Source organism: Botryllus schlosseri, chromosome 15, assembly GCF_051294905.1.
Source record: "Botryllus schlosseri isolate E-star chromosome 15, Bs_hap1, whole genome shotgun sequence".
NCBI lineage: Eukaryota > Metazoa > Chordata > Ascidiacea > Stolidobranchia > Styelidae > Botryllus > Botryllus schlosseri.
Window position 1 is genome coordinate 19,558,882 of NC_137250.1, and position 25,523 is coordinate 19,584,404.

General features: G+C 41.0%; 2 protein-coding genes and 1 long non-coding RNA gene across 8 annotated transcripts; 2 read left to right on the forward strand and 1 right to left on the reverse strand.

The window, feature by feature from the left end:
• Positions 1–5,408: 5,408 nt before the first annotated feature.
• Positions 5,409–24,433, reverse strand: LOC145456677 (glutathione hydrolase 7-like). Of its 6 annotated transcripts, none has more exons than XM_080334777.1 (15): positions 23,395–24,433; positions 23,018–23,165; positions 14,686–14,806; positions 13,931–14,039; positions 13,512–13,684; positions 11,913–12,104; positions 10,571–10,778; positions 9,762–9,915; positions 9,426–9,532; positions 9,279–9,358; positions 8,319–8,474; positions 7,559–7,685; positions 6,897–7,023; positions 6,728–6,835; positions 5,409–6,073 (listed from the first exon to the last, which is right to left on the reverse strand). In XM_080334777.1, exons 2-15 carry the CDS (start codon positions 23,154–23,156, stop codon positions 5,910–5,912), a joined length of 1,965 nt encoding a protein of 654 aa, XP_080190903.1. In that variant the 5' UTR covers positions 23,157–23,165; positions 23,395–24,433; the 3' UTR covers positions 5,409–5,909. The 6 variants fall into 6 exon arrangements, with proteins under 6 accessions (XP_080190903.1, XP_080190902.1, XP_080190904.1 ...); XM_080334776.1 differs by having other exon boundaries at positions 23,391–24,433; XM_080334778.1 differs by lacking the exon at positions 23,018–23,165 and having other exon boundaries at positions 23,395–24,431.
• On the forward strand, positions 16,120–16,873 carry LOC145456679 (uncharacterized). The gene is made up of 2 exons (XR_013920682.1): positions 16,120–16,258; positions 16,550–16,873. It is a non-coding gene; the product is annotated as an uncharacterized LOC145456679 (long non-coding RNA).
• On the forward strand, positions 17,631–22,369 carry LOC145456678 (CMP-N-acetylneuraminate-beta-galactosamide-alpha-2,3-sialyltransferase 2-like). The gene is made up of 6 exons (XM_080334781.1): positions 17,631–18,726; positions 18,788–18,975; positions 19,039–19,165; positions 19,385–19,541; positions 19,981–20,160; positions 20,539–22,369. The coding sequence occupies exons 2-6, from the start codon at positions 18,835–18,837 to the stop codon at positions 20,633–20,635; spliced, it is 702 nt and encodes a 233-aa protein (XP_080190907.1). The 5' UTR covers positions 17,631–18,726; positions 18,788–18,834; the 3' UTR covers positions 20,636–22,369.
• Positions 24,434–25,523: the final 1,090 nt, after the last annotated feature.

The following is a 25,523-nucleotide window of genomic DNA, read 5'->3' on the forward strand; positions in this document are numbered from 1 at the left end:
TTGTTAGTTACTTGGTAGCTAGCATGTACCCGTCTGACCAAGAGCAGAATACTTTTTGCAATCGCCAACTTTTCGAATATGCAATCGAGGGCAAATCGAAGAAACTTCAGAAGATATTCGAGAAAGACGGCAATATTCCGATCGACACTACAAACAACAAAGGTCAAACGTTGTTATACGTGAGTTGCTTATACCAGAGACTAAAAGTCGTTGCCTTGTTACTCCAATTTGGCGCTGATCCAAACCGTCGCAGTGATGATGGCAGCACACCCACACACGCAGCAGCGCATAGCTGTATCCCCGAGATTTTAAGGTGCATCGTGGAAGAGTATGGCGGGGATATGCGATTGCATGACAAGCACATGCGTACACCTAAAGACTGGGCCATCCGTGCTGGCAAAAGTGTAAACAGAAAAATGATAAGACTGATCGAAATATGGCAAGATCAAGTCGATGAAAAAATGCACGCCAAACAGAGACAGGGATTTAAAAAAGTATCCAGAAGTGAAGAAATACTCAGAAGCAATTTGAAGATTGATTACTGTGGGTACGGGAGCTTCTTACATTCAAGTCGATCTCAAGGAACTGGGTATGTTGGATTTTCAGCTGTAGTCCCATTAGCTTCTCCAATCCATATAACCAGTCCTGGTAATCTTTCTCTCTCATTCACAATTCCACCATCATTCATAATGGAAGAAGCTTTGTGGTGTAACCACCGTGTTATGATAAAACGAAGCAAAGCTAAAAGCCTTCCTCTATCGAGGGCATCGGAAGACCTTTTAATAGCAGAGGCGAAAGCCTGTAGAATACTACGTCACCCTAATTTATTGCTGTTGATGGCAATTTGTGTAACCTCGCCTGAAGAATCGTGTAGCGATGCCACAGATTATTGGCTTGTGTACGAACACGTCAGGATGGGATCATTATACCATGTTTTGCATGTCACTAAAAGAAACCTGCTACCTTCAGAATCTGCAATGATTTTAATCCAAATTGCGGAAGCATTGTCTTTCATTCACCAAAGAGGTTTCGTACATTGTTGCATGTCATCGCATGCTATATACCTGTCTCATAGCTTGAGCGCAAAGCTCGGCGATATGTGCTGCATCACAAGCACTACGTCTATGACAAAAGTTGAAAATTCTTCCGCCCTCCTACCTCATTTTGTGCGATGGGTGGCGCCAGAGGTGATACTAAAAGACGCTATCACTCCCAAGACAGACGTGTACAGTTTTTGTGTTGTCATATGCGAGGCTTTCTCTGGATCGATGCCGTGGTACGGTTGCGATACCACCAGCATCGAAAATCATATCAAAAGACGGCGCAATTACTTCATGATACCGGATTGGCTGCCAGCGGAATTGCTTGAGATGCTTCGTAAAGGATTGAAGTTTCACAGTTACAACCGAACTGTGAACCCTTGCGATTTACAAGGATGTCTCGCTTCTCTCTTGCAAAGTGGAAAATTTGACAAATTGGTTACTTGCCTCAATGGAAATATCATCCCCTCCACAAATATATCTTCAGTTTCAGATGATTCGCCATCAAAGTTGAACCGCAGTGTGGGTGAAAATTACAGCCCTCTGACAGGCGACAGCGTGGCTCACAAACCCACTGCTTTGTACTCGAATATTCTCATCGATGGAGGAGTTTGTAATGCACGCGGTGACGTGTTTGACCCATATATAGGACAGGGTGAGGATGTACCTGACGCGAAACCGATCCGTGTGACAGAGATGGATAAAATATTAGCAAACACGGAAGCTCTTCATGAGACTGACATTGATTCTAGGATCGAAACTCTTCACAGTTGTAGCGCGGACATAATCAATGATCAAGGTGTGAAAAAGATAATCCATGTGACCGCAGATGTTCACAAAGACAGCGAATGTACAACCACACGGAACCGGTCACCCAGCAGTCACAGTCTAAATCCAAACACACGCCAGGACACTCGTGTGCTTGGTTTTAGCTCATTGCAAAGACGTCCGCATTCGTGTAGCATTCTGACTCGAGACGGATACGCAAGAGAACTACTACCCAACGTGCGACACAACTCATTCCCAGACATACCTTCCGAGACGCAGCCACCGTCGTACATCTCGGCTATTGGTGGCAAAGAGAGATACAAAGGAATTCATGAAATTAAGCTCGATAACGGGTTATTACAAAGAATCACGGCTCCGCCAACAAAAGAGTACACTCCGAGATCTTCCTTGCTTGGAGATTTGGAGATTTCTACACCCGACCGAGCTGTTACTCCAAGTAATTCGTCCAAAGACGCTAAAAAGCAGGATAAAGGTCTGCAAGTTAGCGACGATCTCAGCAGTTCATTCGCCAACACAAGCGGACAGCTTAGCATTCCGTGTTCGTTAACGAGCAATCTTTATCCATCAAGCTCGGAGCCAAAGTCGGAGTTGAAAACGTCCGACGTTCCATCAACGTCGGTGCCGAATTCGAACGCAAAGTGCTCTCATAACAGTGAGTCCACGGACATACCGGATTCCAGTTTCGCAGTCGAGAATGCGCCGCCTCCTGATTATGTTCACCTGGCTAAAATGCGGGATGATGATAAGAAACAGCAGTCTGAAAGCAAGCCAGCTGCAGTTATCCAGCATAGTCAGAGCTCAACGTTACTGAATCCCAACCATAGCGCATTCAGAATTGCAGGAAAGGTAGAGACCGGAAGGAAGGTGTTACGTACCGCATCATACAGGCCAACACGCGAAAGAGCAATAGGTACGCGTATCAGGAAAGCACGCTGGTCTACCAGCGCGTTAGTTGGGCAGAACAGAATCAACAATGGCGCTTTCAGCACAGAAGAGATGTACAATATCGATCACTGCGACTTGGAGCATATATTCGAGAGTTTCGCGGAAAGGAATAATTGCAGGTCCGACGTTAGTACTTCAGATAGTCCGGTATGCTTCGATGAGCGATTTCAAGAGCCTTTGTTCCAAGATAAAGCGTCCCAGACAGAATTGGCTCATTTGCAAGACATTGAGAATCAGGCAGACAGCGTAGCTGATCTGCAGAATGTAAAGGGTGAAGGAGATGATTTGAGACAAAACAGCATGAAAAATTCGCAACGTAGCGTCTTTACTAACACTGGAAACGATACTGATGAAGCAGTGCCATTTGAAACGCACCCTGAGCAGAAGAGTTACTCAAAACCGATTTGTGAAAAGGTAGAGGCTGTAGGTGAGATCCAGAACTGCAGCAAGCCGTTTGAAGTCATAACGCATTGTAATTTGATGAAAAAACCGCCAATCAGTGCTCGTGCAGCTCCAAGCTGTATATCCCCCGTTAGCGAGGAGGTTGAACAAAATCCCAGTTCAGAATTCGAACTATTCTCCGCAAAGGGCCCAAATACATCGTCGAGCAGTGAGTATTTGTACAGTCAGGAATTTATCATACCGGCGCATACCGAGGAGTGCACTTCAAGTTATGAAGGTCGCACATCCGGCAACTGTTCAGAAGGTGTTCAAAGGAACAATCTTACTTACGTAAAACTGTCAGATGCAGCCGACAAGAATGGCATGCCAGCGCACTGCCGAGATTGGAAGGACGCAGGCCAGCAAGACATCAGCAGTGAACGCAGAATGTCATCTGGAGGCAGCGCTAATGACCAGACACAATTTGTGACCTGTTTTGAGCTCGAGAGCGTGGAGAACCCAGCGTGTAAAGACGCTGTACTGGATACAGACAGTCACACAGTAGCAGGATCGGATGTGATAGAGAAAAATCAGTCACAGATATCTGAATTCACAGATTCTGCAATTGCAATACCTGGAGATGCAGGAGAGTGTGTTTCTAATCCGGAATTGGTCAAAACTACTGTTGATGCTGAGACTGAAATTCATAGTCCTAAAAAATTGGAAGGCGCCAATATCGCGTCTGAGACCCCCAGTAAATGGCCTTTCCACAAAAAGCTGTTTGTGTTCAAAGCTGTAGCAGACAACGGCTCGAATTTGGAGAAAAAGGTTGTGACCCAAAACGCATTTTCAAAAGTCCGGCAAACTGCAGATATGTTTGAAAGCATGTCCGCGCCCACTTCACCACGTGATGCTCTGCCACACATAGCAAATACATTGCCCCGGCCCTCTGCAAGCGACGATACTGGCAGCACGCTGGATTCGAGTAAGTTCTTTCCGGAACGTCTGGGACAAAATTTCGATACGTCAACTCCAGTTTCAACAAACGTGTCGTTGATGGAGAAAGTTCAATGCAGACACGAAGTGAATCCGAGGACTTTTGAAGAAGTCAGGCACGATATCGAGGTCTCTACAGAGCAGAAATGCTATTTCGCCGAAGGCAGCGATGGGAAATGCGCCCACGATAATCAGACGCACCCAGCAAGCAGCGATCGCGAAGATGAATTGAAATCACATGATGTAGAAAATGGTGATGCAAAGTCTATCGAAGGAAACAGCTTGTCGACAGCGTTCTACACTGATCAAAGTTTTGACGAGCTCAGAATTAAATCGCCGCTGCTACAAATCAAGAATATGGTTCAAGGCATGTTAAGCGAAATGATCCAAAATGCTCTTGCTAAGGCTGAAAATACAGATGATCATTATAACGCCACATGTGCAACGGTAGATTCTAATTCTGATTCTGAGAATGATGATTCAAAGTCTTCCGTCGAGGACCTACCTTCCGATGAACCTACCCCAGTAAAAGCCTCAAAAAGTATGCCTTCCAAATTGGACGGCTCTGGTGCGGACGATCAGCATCTTTCCGGCGTTCGTATGACACAATCGGTTGCCGACATCGATTCTTTGCTTTTGGACGCGTCGAATGAGAGATTTGCTCAGGAATGTAGCAGTTACGTTTCGGATATGGACGAGAAGCCTCATGGTTCGGAATATTACCGTTCCGTTGACACCAGTGTTTGGAGTCTGTGAATTTTGTGATCGTAACGCATGGTGATTTCGTTGTGCAACTGTTGATTTTATCTGTACTGCAGGTTTTGTTTCCGACCGTAATTATAAACTTTGAAAGACACTCGTGTTTCTCTCTTATTGTCTGAATTTTAGATAAGATATCAGCCTAGGCTTGTGATGCCAAGTCGTCTTATGAATGTAGTGTAGGCAAATCGTGACATTCGATCGCCAAATTGTGCTTGTCAACTTTTGTAGCATGGAATTAGCGCAGAACTTGTAATATTGACCAGAGTTAGCTGCTGATCAACAGCGATATCCACTCATGACAGGTTCTTCTGTTTCGGGTTCACATGTACTCTCTAGTAAAATATCATTCAAAGCTGCAATGACAAGGAAGCCATTCACATCAATCTTTTAGATCGAAAGCATCATTTTCCATTGTATGATGCAGCAGCTTTTTCTAATAATAACTAGGAGAGTAACACTCAACGCACCACTGAAAACTTCCAAAATCACGCAGAGTTACACAGGATACACCTTGTATTCAAATTTCTAACGAGCACTTGTAAATTGGTAAATCTTTGCATTGGAATATGAATTGCATTTTACGATAAGAGCAGAGCAAGTACAGAATATCTGTTCAAACTTCGTCATAATGCAGACACAACATCATATGAGCAGTGCACATTACAGAAATTACGATTTAACGTGTCCTACTGAGTGGGTGTGTAAATCTATGATATGAGTTTCATATGTGCCTAGACATGCACAGAGAATTAATTGTACGTCATTTGCTATCACTACATTCGCATTATCTACAGTACCAAGTGCATTTATCACCACAAAAGGATAAATATCTCTGCAAAACGCGTCTAGTCCTACATCAAAAACAAAGTCATACAAATAAGTCGATGTGTACCGAGAGAATTGTGTATACGATGCAATTGAACTTTTTAAATATGATTTCTAACAATTGCAGATTTGATACTATAATGTGCATTTGTCCGCCAACATGTGCAAAAACTAAAATATCTGTGCAACGTCATCCCTGTCCCTTACATCACCGTAAAAACTTATCGATCCCTCCAGATAACGAAGCGCGCTGCAAACTCCCAGGGATGTCGCGGTGGTAACGTTATGGCCCAAGCCTTCCAGGAATGAGACCAATCCGCTGCTGTTTGATGATGCTGCAAAACAAACACAAGAATTGTCACAAAGGGGCACTGCGCTCTGATCAATCAACATATTATAAACAATTTCATCATGATAAGTGATATGTGGCCTCAAATTAGAGTTGTGTGGCAAAAATTTTGGCAGCAGCCATTATCCTCAGAAACCCAAGGATTCAAACTGCAGCTGAAAGATTTATACGAAAGGTGCTATTGCAATCTAACTATCTCTGTGTGGTGTTGAGGTTACTCTTTGTGAAATTTCTGGCACACATTAGTTCACTGTTGCACGTTCCCAGCAGGATCGACTCACGCAGAGAATAAAGCTAGATAGTTGCCAGTCGATATTATGGAGGAGCTGCCTTATAGATCACTGTACATCAATGCACACGTTTGCATGCATGCGGAACTTGTTTTAAAATCTATTTCTTTCATAACGTAATAATCGTAAAACTCGTGCTGAACAATTACAAAAACATGCATTTAGAAAAGTTACATTCAGAGGAGGAATTTCAGAAAGTTGCATCATTGTAGAATGGGAAAGCAGACCGAAATACGCGAAATAGTTGAATCTCGAACTGCAAAAAATCGAGTACCTCAGTTACTCAGTACATTCGCTTCTGAATTGAACATTACATAATCTCTTAGGCTCCAACAAACTCGTACACAAACCTTCCGCAAAAGTCTCGAAAGGCATCATCGTCTGGCTTATTCTCGCCTGGTCAACGCTGCTCTGTGTGTCAGCGCCCGTCGTTTTCCTAACGATGATTTGAACGAGAGCTGCAACGAAATTACCAGTTAGACTCCAAAACACCCACACATAAAAAGCATAAATCCTTACATGAGATGGCAGACGTCCACGCGTGCGCGTCGAAACCCATGTACAAACCGCATTTCGTATTGTTCGGAAGCAGCAACGCAGCCAGCATGGATGATGCAGGCCTTTTCTTGGGGGCGATGTAGTTGCTCTGAGAAACGGTGGAACATGATATTAGGTCAGGGTTGTAATGACTCGAGTTTCCTTAAAACACGGAAAATGACTAGAGTTGAGTCAATTTGTGTATTGACGCGACTTGTACTCAACTCCAGCCATTGCTCATGATTAGACCAAGTCAACCAAGACAGACATTTCATTTCAACTTCCAAGAATTTTCAAGTTACCAAATTATTGGTATTTCGTCTATCAGTCCTGATAATTGGAAAATAGGGCCTAGAATAATAAGTGTGAGGAAACTAGTACAGTATAAATGCGCGGCGTTCGATATCACCAAAGCAGAGTGGTAAAAAGTTGGTTGAACATGACTCAAAATCGAAACAGAACAATGAACAAAATAACTTGGACTCCAGTCTCAACACTGACTCGGACACGACCCTCTGGTCCCGACTTGACTCGGTTGTGAACTGAAAATGACTCAACTTGACTCGAGTCAAAATCATGAAAGTGAGACCCTGGGTTACAACCCTGGGTCAGGTACTTTTAAAATATTGTTCATCGGCACTTACCCGTGAGGGGGTGTAAACGGAGGGGTCATAGGTCGGATTTTTTCCGTCCCACGAAAAATCGAGCATGGCGTCGTTCATCAGAAATCCGGACGTCAGCACTTTGGATCCGAAAGACGATCCGATACCCCTAGCAATAAAAAGCAAAGACTAAGACACTAAGAAAGACTTGATACTGAGACTAAGAAACTAGCGTTAGGCTATTTTTCCATAACATATAGGCCTACGTGTGAAATTGACATAACTTATTTGTGAAGTTGTTCGTTTCAGATCCAATTTGGAAAGTCCCCACCTCCGATTACCTCCTGAAAGTATGCGGCCCAAGACCAAATTTAGTTTTTAAAGCTACTTGAAAATCACTACTCAACGGAATACTTTTTATACCTTCCTTGTCTACTTCCACTTGAAATAGTTTAGATTTGTCTTGAAAATTGTAATTGTCCTATCGAGTGTAAGTAAACAGCATTATTTCTACTGCAACCACCTCTGCACTATACACACCAAGCCCTTCGAACTAGCTTGGATCTATGGTTTGAAGAAAAAATCACATCCGGACTGAAAATTTCGATTTGAATGTGAGTATGATTTGGAGTTACTATTATTCCGAAGCTGGATGAGGATTTCGATATGCAATTATTGGGATTTCGAGGTCCAACTATGAACCAAGACTTGTTACAAAACAAGGCTAGTCATGTCTGAATCCAACTTGGTCAGACAAGAAATGAAAGTGCTGGGACAGGAATTAACAGTTTTCTTTACTCACGTCACCATCGTTACAATCTGGTGATCGTGCCCGATCACGGTAACGTGCTGTTCGCCGCCAGAGTTGAGGTCAAGCGGCTGTACCCCTTTTGCGTACGTGTCGAAAGAGTATACTCCGTCGCTTCTGATTCTGTCTGTCGACGTAGCACTACCAAGCCTGCATAACAGAATAATTTGATAACGACACTAATTTCTACCGAACAATGTCTGGCAAAGATTATTTTAACGACTTATTGGCAGAGCATTTGTCTTTTTCTCAACCGTTTCTCCCCATTCTCTATCTGTACTTTGCTTCATGCTCAACAGACTTTTGAGAGTCAAGCGAGATAGGTCTTTGCGCTATAATTTCCAGCATAGTTTGTTTCCGCATAGACATACATCATTTTAAGAGTTAGCGACAACGATACGTGCACTCGAAGTTGAGTGTTAATTGTGACGATTGAGTAGTAACAGCTGGTTATTTCGAGCAACGAAAATATTCACCTTCACACCTTCAACATCCGTTTACCCAGTAAGTTGAACAATGAATGCTAGGAATATTCATGGAACGGAAATTCTGTCAAATAATGATCACGCCTCACAAAGCGCTACGAAATAGTCACTGCCAGAAATAGCGAATTATTTTGGCATCATTTTCCTAGTGGTTGCATGTCCATATGAATATCTTAACTTTTAAAGCAAGTGGTACATGAATACTAGACTCTACTTAAAGCTTAATACTCGACTCAGAACCGTACCCCCCCCCCCATATACTCGATTTCGTCCAGCCCTAGTCATGACAACTCCGCAGTAAACCCAATGCATCACGGCAACAGCATATACCTTTGAAATTGAGCCCACGCGAGACACACCCTTTTCAAATCTCTTGTTTGTCATTTCTAATCAAAGCAGTTTATCTTGTAATCAGCTCGATCAGCTTTGAACACCTTTCAACAACAACACGTTACGGCATTTGACTTACATTTCCTTTACATCACTTCCATCAGCCCAAGACGCTTGATACCCATAGGAAAACTTCAGTGCTTCAATAATCCGGTGATACTGTTATGTGAATAACAAAACAAGATGACAATGAAATCATACGGAAGAGAAAATAAGCTTTACTCACCGTCGCGTTATTGAACGCAGAGTGATTTCCATCGCGCTTCAGCATATTCAGAGTCGACAGTAAAACGGGACCAGACGATGGCAAGCCGGTGGCTGCGACCTGAATATCTGAAATACACAGAAAATGATATTTTAGCGACAACATCCTTGTAAAATATCCCAAGACTACTAATATCTCACAATGTAAGAATAAGTAGTTTTGCCTTAAACACTGTAGCATAAGTGGCATTAGTCTTGAAACATAACCAGTGCACATATCTATTACTAGAAGGCAGTTAGTTTGGTACACTCATACTCCTACATTGCGGGCATTCAGTAACAGCAGACATGGTATTACCTCTGTAGTTGAGTTTGAACACATCGTTCTCGACGCTAGCTGAGTAGTTTCGCATATCGTTCAAAGAGATTTTCGACCCGAGATCTCTCAAGGTTGATACCAGGGCGCGTCCGACATCGCCAGAATAAAAGGACTTTGAATCCCTGCCAATCGCCTGCAATATAAAGTACGCGTTACTTGCTTGAAGTGGTTCCAACAATCAAACGACAAACAATACAGGTCTTCTAGCGCCCCACATATGACAATTAACAAGTATTCGAAAGGTGTCTAAACCTAATTACAGGCACTGATAGAATCTTAGCAAATTTTACTTCATAAATCACTGCTTGCCAACCTTTTTCGGAATGGTACACACTTTTAATATAATCAATAGTCAATACATAGGCATTGTACGTCTCAGTTCAGGCAATACCCCGAATTTAAAGTAATCCTAATCGGAATAACGATGATCGCAAGCTAAGCACATGGTAACTTTACTCTGTTTTACCACGAAAGTAACCATTACCAATGATCATGAGACATTAAAAATACATGTAATAATAACTTACAAGTTGCGTATTTTACATCCAGTCAACCTGGTCTGAAGCATAAACCTGTACTTTCATTTCAATAGCAAGTCATCGACCTATTGTAATGCGGAATATGGTCACTGACATCTACATATTTCTGATCTGGTACACCCCAGTACATCCCGTAGAATGGCGCAACCTTTAAAAATCATAATACACTCAGGGGTTCGCGATATGCCCGGTTGAAAAGGACTGGCTTAAACCCCTATGTCTGGGCTGCGATTTACAAAGCCAACATACCAGTAACGTCTCCGCGAGACTGGGCTGCCGTAGCGTGTCATTGCCATTCAAGAAAGTCATGTTGTCGTCTTTGGTTAAAAGCGCTGTTAAATCGTCAGGGATCGCATCGCTTTTCAACCTCTCGATTGCGTCGGCGAGTTCCTCATTCACGCTGACTCCGTTAGATGCCAGTTTTGCGGCTTTTTCGAAAAGAAATTTCAGCGGCTTCCTAAAACCGGAACGGTACAGTAATTTGAAAGGATCGTTGAAATAAATAGACTTGACGTTGAAATAAATACATGACTCATTCAGGTCTCGCATATCAGGACCGATAGTTGAAAAATAGGCTCAGAAACTGTTTTAAATTTGTTTGAATAAACTTGCTTAGAGTGAGAAAAATGAGTATATTATGAATGCGAGGACTTCGATATCACCATGGAGTTTCACAGAAATGAGTTGAACCTGACGTGAACTTCATACTGAACAGAACAGTAAACACTATGACTTGACTCGGACTCTAGTCTTAATTCTATTACTCGGTCCATTTGCCCCCAGACTTAAGACTCGGACTTGACTCGAGTCAAATTATAAAAGTAAGACTGACTTGTGACTCAGAACCTTGCGACTTGGTTACAACCCCGCATAAATCCAAGCATGCGTCTTGCATATGGCGTACGCCTCATACGAGAGTAATTACTAGTTTTTTTTTACCTAAAAAATGGGAAATTTTGTTCTAAAAAATCAAAATTTCTACTTTTTCTGACCTAAACAAACTGAAATTTGACCAAATTTTGACCTCACATATGCAAATTAGGTGTTTTCTCACATAATGTTAAAATTGTACCACTTATCTTCATTTTTGGTCCTACGAAGTAGTTTGGCCTGAAAAAACGTTTTTGGCTAAAAAAAAGCAAATTTTTACATGAAAAAACTAATATTTGAACGAAGTTGTGCGTACACTGCTGGTGACACACCATGTTGCTTCATTCTGACAATGTTGTCTACATCACAATTTTTTCTTCATGCGCTTCTTAATATAAAAATGATGAAATGAATAAGAAGTCTTGCTTCAGTTAGGATATTGTGGTACGTTGACCATAACGCCATGTCTACCTATAATCGGTCAAATAAAACAATGAGCAGACAATTAGCCGTTTACAACGGTAGGCTACAAGCTGTAAAATATCAATTGATAAATTCACCGACAGTGCAAAACCTATGATACAAACAAAATGCAGACGTCAAAAAAAAATTGGCTTTATGAACAAATTTGACAAATTCTGGCCTAACGCTACAATTTTGATAAAATTTTGACATGTCAAAAACAACCGCCCTAGTAATTACTAATTGAAAATATACGTACTTTCCAAACAGGCCATGGGCCTTTAAAATTCCGCTTAAATACCCCGGCACGGCAACAGATTGAGCGCGGGAGATTTGGTCTTTCGACACGTTCAGACTCGAGTCGGTATCGGCCGGACTCATCTCGCGGAAATTTATCTCGGTTAGATGCGCCTTCTCCTTGTGTTGTTCCTCGACAAGCATAAACCCACCGCTGCAAATATGAATGCAATCAGTTTCTTGTAGTTTGTAACAAAGATGAATATGGACCTGGACTTGGATTCAAGATAATTATGCATTTGGACAAAAATCTCTTCACCAAAATTTAGAATTGTACATATTAAATCAGCTCACTTTGAGGTGTACCACGCTAGTGCAATGTAAGTCGGTAAAACAGTATGTCGGTATGCCTATGTCTTTGATATCTAATACAAAATCCATGTTGACGTCATGAGCATAGAGCTAGATAACATGGGCCAAGGTGACTGCATTTTTTAACCTGACATCATCAAATATAGAACAGATAATTCAGGAACAGAACATTCACTGCACAGATCCAATCGATTAAGGATAGTTCCGCCGATTAAAAGACAATTACAACCCAATCCATGCAATCAGGGCGATCCATGATCAGAATTACTTCCACATGACATCCACACAAGTCAAATATGATGTAGCAATGGACCAAGCCAAACCAAGAGATCAAGATCACAACTCACCAAATCAACATTAATTTCAGTAAGAACAGATCATTAATCACATAACCATATCAGCAGCAGGCTTCATGAGAGATGATGATCATTTACCACCAATTCATACTGGATCATCGAGTGTATTTCAAATTTGAGCAGTCCAAAGATTGCCGTAAAATGCTGAATCGATTACAAATATAAAATGCTCACATGTTCAGCAGCTATGCCGTATTGAAACGGACCAGGAAATCGCTAATGAATAAACGAATGCATTAACAGCAACCTGTCAATCGGTTGAGAGTAATAATGGAGACAACAAAATTATGCACCATATTCAGTACCGTAATTCAGATACATGCAGAGGTAGTTTGTAACGAAGTACTTGAATGTGTATGTCTTATATACTAATTCCGCCGCTTGTTACACAGTGTTGGAAGCTTAACTACATACTTCTTAATTTTTATATTTGGTTTTAGATTCATATTCAGTGATACGATAGTTGATAGCCTATACAATGTTCTTCCCGCTTCTCCACTAGTTGCTGTCAGTGTCAGCCGAAAATATTCGGATTTATTTCAATATGAATATACTATTCAAGGATAACTACTTTCGCAAGGCCAGCTTCATATATCTCGACTTATCTATAGACACTAAAGCCAACAAAAAGAATCAGTTTTAGTAAATCAGTATACCACAAATATTGTAACAAGTCTTAAGTAACCTGTGTCAAATACTGTGGTTCACTTGTACTGGCCTGGCTTCGCATTACACGCAAGAGCTTGATTATGTTTAGTGCCGATTTCTTTTTCTGTACAGTGTGACTGCGGTTGTTACATATTAGCTTACAATGAACTAATAGAAGCACTTCTACTGTGCATTGCGTGGGTATTATTACCTGCCCATAGCGCACATCAAATGAGTAATCTCACCCGCCCAATCCTCCTTTGTGTGGATTTTTAACCATCAGGCAAAGAGAAGTCAGTATTGCGGCATCAACAGAAGTGGCATCTTCCACCCTTTCCCGAGAAGACCCTTTTAATAACTCCAAACCCATTCGGGAGCATTCGTCGTCGTCGGATAACACCCCGGCGTGCGGGACAATCTACAAGAGAAATCGACTCAAACGAACAGTTTTCTACACATCCGAAAGAAGAAACACAGCAAAGAGACTCTACTAGGTAAAGAAATTCAATATGCAATTGCACAATATATTCATATTGAAATAAACCCGAATATTTTCTGCTGACGCTAGTCACGGGTATTCATCAGGAAATAGTAAGAGAATTGGAAAGAACATCGTACTTGATAACAACAATCGCGTCACCAATACAGCATTGAAAAGCCATACCTGAGGTGCACCAACAAGTATCTGTATAATGAGTGCGATGGTGATCAAAACGCAGAATGCAATCATGCCTGCGATGATGACTGATAGGCTGCTTGCTTCGCGCCACCATCTGGTAACAAAGGTTTCAATTCAGGAAAAACCGCCAGCATAAATTTCACGATTGCATAACAGGAACGCAGGGACTACATTGAATTTGGGATTAACAATAATTTTGAATCTAGATTAGGAATCGAACTTGGACTACCATTACAAATAAATTTCCATGCGACGTTGTGAGAAAATTTCTTTCATTGCCCATGTGATTTTAATACAATGCGTCAATGCTCACTGCTCAGTGTAGTAATAGGAAATTGGGCAATATGTCTGTCAGAGGCTTTCAGCCTATGGGCCAGTGACAGCCTATTCAGTAATCCGCTTTCCAAATGAAATGTGGGCTACATAACTTTTTCAAGCAAAAAATTGGGACACATATAAAGATTGGGAGCCACTGGTCTAGTAAATATTGCACGGCTGGCGTACTCTAAGTAATCTAAAATACCAAAGGCTGTAATAGGTACAATTGAAGAGAATAGGCCAACTGTTATCTAACCACCACCAGAGTCATTGTATTGTACCGGTAATTGCTTTTCGCAATCGCAACATTTGGTGCACTAGGTCTACTATCCATAGGTAGCCTACTATCAATGGATATCTATCATGAAAGTCAAAATCAAATCCACAGCAGCGCAACACACATTCCGCGCTTTTGTACATACCTTGGCTTCTTGAATGGATCGGATCTGGTCTCCCTGAGCGGTGAGTCTTCCTCAAGAACAGTTACAGCGTTAACTGTAGAGTTGCCATCCATACCTTTGCTCCAATGATAGGCCTCTCCAACTATAATATGAATGGCAGAAACTGTGACAACGAGACCCTTAATAATTATACACTCATATATCAATTCACGCAAGACAAGACGAGGTAATTGATATACATTAGCTACAAGTCAAATTACAAAAGTAAAAATCGCTAAAAGCATTCTATGTTCTATCTCACATGTTATTAAAATCAACGTACAATGTCCTTCCTTAGAAATGCTACCATTCTGATATCGAGAAATTAGAGGTTTCAATCCAAGCAGCTGCTACTACAAGCATGATGCGCATCCTGCTAATACCTACCAGCCTTCTATTGCTAAACAGGAAATGATGCAGAATTACAGCACTAAACCAGCTCTTCACCACTTCACCAACAACTAATACCATAGTAATTATGGATGATACCATAGTCTAGTGGTCAGGAAACAATATGCATAATTGTAAAGCATGGAGCACCAATTATGCTTTATCTACATTGCTATAAAACAACATGCTTAGAAATGACCATGATCACGCTACAGCATCGCTGTTCTGAGAAATACAAGCATGCTGTTATTGAATAGATATTTTTATTGAAAGTGTATGGAGGCTAATCCAATAAGACTACACTATATTTTAGAGGCCTACAGCTTCTAATACCATTTAAAAAAAAAAGATCATAATCCGAAATCAAAGACAATTTTTCAGCAAAGCTAACACTGGTACCTTGAATGTGGCCTAAACTGCCACCAAACTTTAAACTATCTGCTAACAGAAAGTTAAAACGCCTCGAGCAACCATAACGTGGTACACAGGAAATGCGAATCAAATGCTACATACATAGGCGTATATTGTCAGAATCACAAGTCGCAGTCATTCTACACCGTTGCAAAACGTGATACCAAATCAACTGCGTAAAATTACCTCATAACATGCAATAGTCAGCTGATACATAAAACAAATCCAACATATTGAAGCCAAAGAGATTTTCAACTTTAGCTTTTTAGCACATCAGGAAATGGGGGGAAATTGCCATCAGCAATATTATTGTTGTATAGGAAATTACGATGACTTCCTTAATTCTTGAAATTAACCACGAATGAAAAAATTGAAAGGTGTTTTCTGTAAAGTAAGGATCGAATGATAAATAAGTAAAGGGAATAATAAGCTATCTTTTCACATCTGCATAACTGCATTTTAACAAGTTTTACAACTATTGTAATGGTGCATTTTATATGCCAATTCCACAGTGCTATGAATAATTAACTATCGGCAACCTGTGGCATAAAATTGTAAAACCAGTATATGATTCAGCTGGAGATTCAGTGCAAGCTTGGTAGAGGTAACAGAGAAGAAGTAATGTCCAGAACATCCAAAACAATATTTTACTTTAGAGTATGCCTCCTGGGACTGAGTCTGTTAGTGATCTTTGCAACATCATACTTCGGTATTTACAGGAATTTGGATTCTGCACTATACAAAAGCCTTAAAAGTATGTAAAAGAATCTAGCTAGGCTAGCTACTTATTCAAATTAAAGTTGAGGTATCCTTGTCAACGGCGCTTCTCCTTAGAGACAAAGTGATTTCAAATATATATTCTCAATTTTATATATCCACCACACATTAAATATACTATTCAATTGTATATTGAAGTTCTGTACTTCCAAGAAGCTCACCACAAATTCCAAACTCTTACTTTGATTACAGTTTACGGTAAATCTGATGCCAACCTTTATCCTTCAATAACTTTCGTTAACAATACACCAGGCAGCCTAATTTTTAGATCACCAAAGTCAATGCAAAGCTAGTATCGCACATTCTACATCACTATGGGTAAATCCAGGGTTGTAACCAAGTCACATGGTTCCGAGTCACGAGTCAATCATACTTTTGTGGTATTGACTCGAGTCGAGTCGAGTCATTTTCAATTCATCACAGACTCGAGTCCGAGTCCAAGTCACCGTTTAAGGGGTCAAGTCCGAGTCATGGTGTTATGACTCGAGTCGAGTCCAAGTCACAGTATTGAAGTCATGTTCAACTCATGTTTTCAATCCTGCTTGGGTGATATCGAATTCCTTGTTTGCGAAACATGCTCATTTTGTCCCTATCAGAGTCTTGGCACGTGTTTATTTAAGCAGATAACGGACAGGTCCTGGCCTCATTTACCGATGCTAAAGATAACTTTACTAATCTTAGAACTTAAAATCAAATATCTCTCTTGTCAGTCTGATACATCACCAATACAAGCATTCAGTTTTTATTATGAGCACATCGACGATAGCTCACGAATAGCTGATAGAGAAACAACGAATTCACGTCTACATACTATCTGATAGAGAACCAACAAATTCACGTCAAGATACTAGTTGATAGAGAATCAATAGATGCATGTTTATGTAGAGGTATTTACAACAGGCCAGCATGCTGTAAAAGCGTGCATGCAACTATGTGCATCGTGCAGTGACAACAGAACAGATACCTTTTGATTATACTAAAGTGCATTACAGACTACATCGCAGTTACAGCATTGGAGAAATAATTGTACAATGGGGTGTTCAAAAACATTTTTTCAAATTTTCCGGCTACTTCTTAAAATTGCTAGATTGCCTAAAAAATCAAATTTGGCTCAATTCCAACCAGTAGAAAGCAATGCTATGAAAGAAAATTTTAGACTAATTTCAAATAGAGATTTTCGAATTTTACCGGCTATCTCATGATATTGTTACATTGTGTAAAAATATGATTCATAGCAAATTTGACTCAATTCCAACTAGAAAAAGTGAAGTTATTAGATTAGAATGTTTTAGATATGAAAAAATAGTCGGCTTACTACTATGTAATTATATTATATGAAAGAATTTCTCACTAAAATACTCCATTTATTTTCAAATCCAGAATATTCTCCTCTCACATCATTGATTCCACTTTTTTCAAATTAAGCCAGATTCAGTGTTCCTTTTATGCAACATAACAATTTTATCAAGTAACCACCCAGTAAAATAAAAAAGAAGTTATTTTAGAACAGCCATATTGTACAAACATCACATAACATTAGCCATTCATTATTACTCACGTGCACAATGCACATACCTAACAAAACGTCAAATGGACGAGGGGCATTGTGTGTTTTCACAGACAGCAGATCAAATCAATGAGTTACACCTCAAAAATACTAATGTGGAAAGGAGATCCTCAAATATGTTAAAGCGGCATGGCCGTAGAATGAATCCACATCTACTGAATACACGTTCCACTAGTGCACTAGAACTAAATGCAGGAATTGAAAAGCTTTTTTGAACCACACTGAAGAGCATTGAATACTCATTCTTTCTAGTCGCCCAAAAATGCAAAGAATCATCGCCTTCAAATCTACACATGAGCTTATCAGTCTCTTCACCATCTGAGTCATTTCATTGGCTCTAATTGAATTTTGATTCAATTGTTTGCTTGTATAATTGAAAAGTCTTGAGTACTTTAATTGCGGAGGATCTATTAGGCTACCTCTTCATCACTGGACGATTTTGTACAATGCATTGCTACTATGTATCATTTTCTGTTGTTTTTACGGCGGCATATCTGATATGAGACAAGTGCAACGAAAGCAGTGGTGACAAATAGCGATGTCGGCAGAATTCGTCGGATGCGTTGATCTAGCCATTATGATTCGCAAATTTCTTCATCTCCAAGTCATATAAAATAAGCCGAGTCAATGACTTGGGTCGAGTCATGCGTAATGACTCGAGTACAAGTCGAGTCAATCCAAATATTGACTCGAGTCGAGTCGAGTCATTTTTCCATTTCAAGAAAATGACTCGAGTCAAGTCGAGTCATAAAAAAATCGTGACTCGAGTCTGACTCGAGTCGAGTCATGACTCGAGTCATTACAACCCTGGGTAAATCACAAACACCAGCAATCGGCGGAGATATTTTGGACGGCAGAAAACGCAGATTTATCGTCAGGTGAGGGCCCGGTTGAATATATTTCAAATAGCAACAAGTTTGAGACCTAAATAATTTGCAGACACTGCTAGTTGGTGGATTAGCTTGCAAGGATCGAGACCAACCAATATGAAGGATATACTAAGGGAGCTTCATAGCATTGGAGTACCGAATCATTTTCCAGAATTCAAGTCCAGAAAAAATGACTCTTGCGTAACATGTGCGGTAGTTGGAAACTCAGCCAATCTGATCGAGTCTGGCTACGGGAAGGTATTAGATTGAAAGTTAGCACGATCAGCACACATTAAGAGACATTAAAATTTAATCGCACAGGTCATAGATAGCCATGATAATGTGATACGCTTCAATAAAGCTCCGACGGTTGGCTTTCAAAGGGATGTTGGTTCAAAAACAACGCATAGATTGTGTTATCCGGAAAGCGCCTATGATTTGTCCATGGGTATGCATTATACAATCAAAGAATTACAAATAAAGCTTGATCAGGCAGTTTGGAAATCACTGAATTGGACAGTTCCGGCGCACATAGCGATATTAGAGTCTAACTCCAATACGCTACATTTTATCTTTATAGCATATTAAGTGCCTGCAATTCAACCTCTTGACTACCTAGCCAGAAGGTTTGTCATTGTCTTAATGAATAACATCCTGTATTTTGTAGGTGCAAGTCTGGTACTCGTGCCTTTTAAACCGCTCGATGTCAAATGGCTGGCAAGCGCAATCACGACGGGGCGTATCACAAAAACGTACCGTTCTGTAAAGAGCTTGATCAAGTGCAACATTTCTACCATTGCAATCTTAAATCCCGAATTCCTAAGGTATTTTGTCGTAAATTGAGCGCTGCTTCAGATTAATAATAACAAAATACGAAGAAATGTTAGCCCCTTTCGGCTCATAAATGGTAGCTCTCAGTAGGAAAAAAGCAGCTAGCTGAATATCATTATCACAATATTTATGAATTCAACAAGACCGCTGCTCATGATAAAACAAGCTTCATGATCTCTACCTAAAACAACATTCTAAATTCACAAGGTCATAGGTGGATTGCATACAGCTAGCTAGTGTAATATATTTTACTGCCTCCAGCATAAGATCTCTCACCCTTCCCTTACAAGACACGACCAAGAATGCAAAGGTTGATGACAAGTCAAATACATTATTCATATATAACAGGGCAGTGTAATCATCCCCAAGCTACGAGATACCATCTCGATGCAGTGATATAGAACAAGATGGATGACGCCTCATTATTTCAAGGTATACTCACGAGGTCTGGCTGAACAAATCAGGCAGATATCCATCTACTGGAGTTACTGGCGTGATGATGGCATTGCATATGTGCGACCAAGTCAGGGTTTTTGGGTTTGGAGCGGACAGATTTGGGGGGTGGCAGCATTACTGGGAGCGCCTACAACCGAAAATGAGTTTGGGATTCAGGTAAGTGCCGGCATTGCTGATGTTATGCCTGTAATAGCTTTTTAGCTTGTATTGTCTAGTACTGGTAGTTGTGGTGAACGGCCCTACATTGAAGAAAGTATTGATTGCTACGCCAAATACATCTTATAAACAGACAATCATGGCGTAAACACTTTGATTGGCTGAGACTATAATAACTAGCATAGGATCAGATTATCAATTAATATTGCTATTAAAAAATGCACAAAGGAATCAGCCTGTTATATTTCCACAAACTCTACGACTGTTCAAATGTGATTTTTTATGTATAAATTGTACAATACACAAAATGGATCTGACAGATTACACGAACTGTACAGACAGGGTTAAGCCTGTGTGCTATGCAATTTTATATTGCAGAGTAACTGGAGTTCATGATGGTGATGCCGAAAGAGCGTTATTGAATAAACTGCACCAAGAGGGAATTATCGATGTATACAATGGAGCTTCTACTTGACAACACACACAGTACTATTTCTTACGCTATAGGATAGACAATTTTTAGACATGTTCTAAGAATCTTTCATTACATCATTCGCACATTACTTGGTGAGGCTTGAGATCATTTCTGCACTACAGCTGAGCAATGTAGCTATACATTTGAATATGATTATGAGTAATAACGTTCCTGGGACAGTGGTGCATTATTTGACAAGACTGATATTCATGCCATGAAAACCTCTCAAAGAGATCAAAATTAGCAAACAAAAAGACAGAATAAATCAAAGTGGACTCAACCGCCATTGATGCTATTCGAGAAGTGGTAATGTTACTTCAAAGTTCAACCATACAAGGCTGGTTAAACTACGGCACGCGGTTTCATCACCAATAAACAAGGCAACTTCCGTTACTGTCAAATGGATCTACAGCACTAACACTGAATTACCAACGGCACTAGAAAATGTTAAAATTTTGATATGTATTGACGGTATTGTGATAGCCTCTAGGATAGGCTACACTGGTAGTTGAGAGTATTTCAATCACATGGGATGATTTCACTTTTTCACGAATATAATGAGGAAACTATATAAACAAAATTGACACAAGAACGTAATCGACTAGTAGCCTACTGTAATAAAGTAGCCTATTGGCCGGATAAAATATAAACATAAATGAGTAGGTAATATCGGAAGTATAGTGGATCTACTTTGCCACAGACTACATAGCTGGACGCCAATGTTCCCTCTAAGTTGCGCAGTGCGCACGTGCGCAAATGGGCAGTGCTGACACGGTCTCTGCGCACAGAAAATCTAAGTTGCGCACAAAAAATTCAAAGTGATGACCTTTTTTCTTTTCTTTTTTTGTCTAAGGTCTGCGCAGGGAGTTGATGAATGTGCGCAGACTCGTTGAAAATTAGAGGGAACATTGCTGGACACAAGTATTGCCTAACCGTAAAATCGGATCTCTGACTGATATTTTACCAAACCATGTGTGCATAGGCGCATGGCGCCGGACGCTAATTTTCCTTAGGTATGCGGGTTCGATGACGTCACAAAAGAACGACGTCATAATGTGACTGAATTGATAATTAGGGTTAATATAGCATCGATTCATACAGGTAAAGTGCATGCGCAAATGCCGTTTATTCAATCTCCTCGTGTTGACGAACTTACTCGTATAATAAGCTTGTCAACGAGTCCGGAAGTGCTGTCTAATGTCAATTAGCGAGTCTCTTAAGTCTCGCGAACAATTAATTATGCACCCTTATCAACGCGTATTACGTAACCTCGGCGACGATTTGTGCAAGTCAAAATGTTCGAGTTGTTATGGAATCTGTTCTATGATGGCACCGAATTCAGGTGATTCAAACCTTCCTCGTCTTTTACAACTCAGGCCTTGATACACATCTTCTGATGGTTATGTTCAAGTAGGCCTACTAGCATAATTCAATTATGCATGCACGCACGCACAAGTCTGCGGACATTCGATGTTATTCAGTTGCGCGATGTCACTCTTTAATAACCACAATCGCTAAACAGCATACACGCAACAGCAATGTCTCCAAGCCATCGAGAGATACGAGCCAACGCATGCTAGGCCCTAGACGCGATAGTTGGCCCGCACCGCAATGATATTTTTCGTACCAGGCCTATTGCAGATGCGATTGTGTAGGCCACCAATGATATCGTGCACATGCACACCAAGCCAATGCAGATGCGATTGTACAGTTCAGCGATGGTATTGTGCGCACCGGGCCTATTGCAGATGGGATTTTTCAAGCCAGCGGAACTAGGCTTGCTCCAGACACGACAAATCAGGCCAGCAATAATTGCCGAGCGCGCGGCAATCAATGACCTAATTTTTCAATCATCTCAGCGGGAGATCGCGTCACGTTACATTGTGCACAGACTAAACTCGCTAATTGGCCACACGCTTCTCGCTAATTGGCCTCGCGCAACGGGTTAACTCGCTCACATAAGCGGCAGCAGGTAATATCATAAACGGAATTCTAGGTACGCTGTGTACCTAAAGAAAACGTCTAGGTATGCGTGGCATACCTTGCATACCTAGGTTCGGCGACTATGCATGTGTGGTTCTACGTAACACTGACTCTAGTGACTCATGGACAAGTTACCAATCAGTGTCACTGTACCGCATGTCACATTGCTATACCACAGATATCAACCAAGTTTCTAGCGACAAACGTAGACCTACTTCATAATCGTATTTCGTGAAACGCATCTTGACAAAATTCAATTGCATTATAGCGGAACTTGACTAATATAAACTGACTCTAGAGTCCAGATGGTGATAGTTTATCGCCATAAATAACACACTGAAATTTACTTCAAAATCCTCATTAAAATATGCTGTATCGTCGCCATCAATTAATGCTTACCAGATGTCCGTGAATAGGTTCCATTGCTACTTTCTTCGACAATCGCTGTATTGTTATCATCAATATCATCACCGGAACCCCTGAAAACCACTTCGAAACCTGCGCTAACATGGTCATCACCATCCATCACTTTTGTCATACGAGAATACTGAAATTGGTGGTCCATTGATGAAGCCATTGTGCAAATTAAAAAACAGCAAAGCTGATTTCAAAACAGTCAACGAGCGTAGCGTACTATAACGCTAAATTAATCGCAGCCGAGGTATTGATTCTAGGCATGCGTGGCGCATGTGACATGCTAACTTAGAATCAGGAAGTAGCACTAATTGCATGCATATCGTGCAATCGATTACATCTATCTGTGTCTACTCACGTACAAAATCGTTGACGTCAGTGTGTTGCCCACTTTGTATCAACAGTGAAGAGCATTGTTGCAGTAAACTGGCTGAATGCAATGATTATTCCTATTTGGATGATTGAAGCCTTTTATGTCCAGCTGACTATATACCTATATAACTTGAACAGTAGCAATGGTGCAAAAATGTAACAAAAAACAAATTCATAGTGAATAGCTAGATTGTATACCGTGTACACCCCTAGTAATCGGATGTGGAATCTAGCCACTAGGTAATGAGTATGCTAAATGCTGATATCAGTGAGAGAATCACAATGACCAAGACGATTATACAAAATGGTATAAATGCAAGTAAAACTATCAGTATCTTTTTGGCAATAAACTGCACGAGACAAGGTGGACCTCGCAGTGCGACACAACCATACGCAAATCTGGTCCATTTTTTGGTAAATCCAGAGTCACAGCTCACAAATGAATCATAAAAACCAAATAACTGAAAACAATAATCCTCCTTACTCAATATTAGAGCGAATGGCACGACATGTGATACAGGCAAATCTATTGCCCGGGCCCGGGCACGAAAAATACCATAAATTCATGGCATGCTGGCATGGAAGCAGAAATTGAGGTTGAGGAAAATTGTGGTGAGGAAAAGTGATGACCCTTTTCAAGTCACCAGATTTACAATGGGAAAATTTTTGTACTGAAGACAGTGTGTCAAATCTGTTGAAAGACACCAACTGGAGGCAGTGGTAGGCAATGTTTGGCGACCTTAGAAGTGCGTTTTCAATGCATTCAAGTCGAGAGTCAGCCTGGTCCCATCATAAATACAAAACAATATAACCTAATGGCTAGTGACAATATTACCATTTGAGATCGCTACTTATACAACTCAATATCAATTAATAGCATGTGGAGAGTGGAACGAGGGTCAGGTGACTATTTTAGTCTGCTTGTTGGTACACACTACACGACTGCGTGGGGTAACCCTAAAAGGAGGGAACGCGGAAACTGCGGAAAACGCGGAACTCGCGGAAATGGCCCCTAAAACGCGGGAACTGCGGAAAAAGCGGGAAACCTCGATTCCTAAAGCGCTGAAAGCAGAGGATAACGCGGAACGCGGAACAGTCGGTCATTGACCTCTATAAAGCACAAAGTAGGCACTAAAACGAGGAAACAGCGGAAAAGGCGGAACGCGGGACAGTCGGTCATTGACATTTGTAGATCTCATTGAAGGGACTCTAAAGTCTAAAACGAGGAAACTGCTGGACACCAATTTAAGAGTGACGCGATTTAGGCCTCCTAAATAGCAGAGAACTGTAGTAATAATTGAAAATTGAAATGAATAGGTATCTGAGATTCAGACAGTCGTTCACTAACAATTATACACCTGGCCTCGCGGAACATACCTTGAAAACGCGGAAGCTGCGTGACACCCTAATTTTCGAGTATAAGGCAGATTTAACCTCACAAACGACCGCAAACCGTCGTGATAGTTATAAATCGAACTTATGAAGTATCTGAGGGTTAAGCCTTCGGTCACTGACCCTAATAGACGCTGAACATAGCCTGGCGGAATATATATAGAAAACGCGGAAACTGCGAACACCTTAATTTTCGAATACAACGCAGATTTAACCACTCACCACACCATCGGCCGCGAACTGTCGTGAGTAGTATATACGATCGATCGCGAATCGCGCTTTTTTGCATGGGGTAGTATAGGCGGGGTGGCGAGCGGCTGGAAAACCGGGGGTGGCGAGCGGCACTTATTTCTTATGGCGGGGGTGGCGAGCGGCTATTGCGTCTTATGGCGGGGGTGGCGAGCGGCTCTTATTTCTTATGGGCGGGGTGGTGACGCGCCTGAAAACCGGGGGTGGCAAGCGGCTTTTATTAGGCTTACCATACGTCCTCTTTTAAGAGGATTTGTCCTCTTTTTTGACTTTTTTGAAAGTGTCCTCGGAGGACGCCGTTTTGCCCTCTTTTTTGAGATTTTGTCCTCTTTTTTAAAAATTCAGGTCTGTTATGCCGCAAACTAGCACAGAAGTGACGGATATTTCGGAGTGAAAAACGGTGAAGTTAGCTCTGAGCGAAAAAATGACTTTTTTTTTTTTTTTTTTAGTCATCCACCTGGCAATGTAGAGTAAAAAA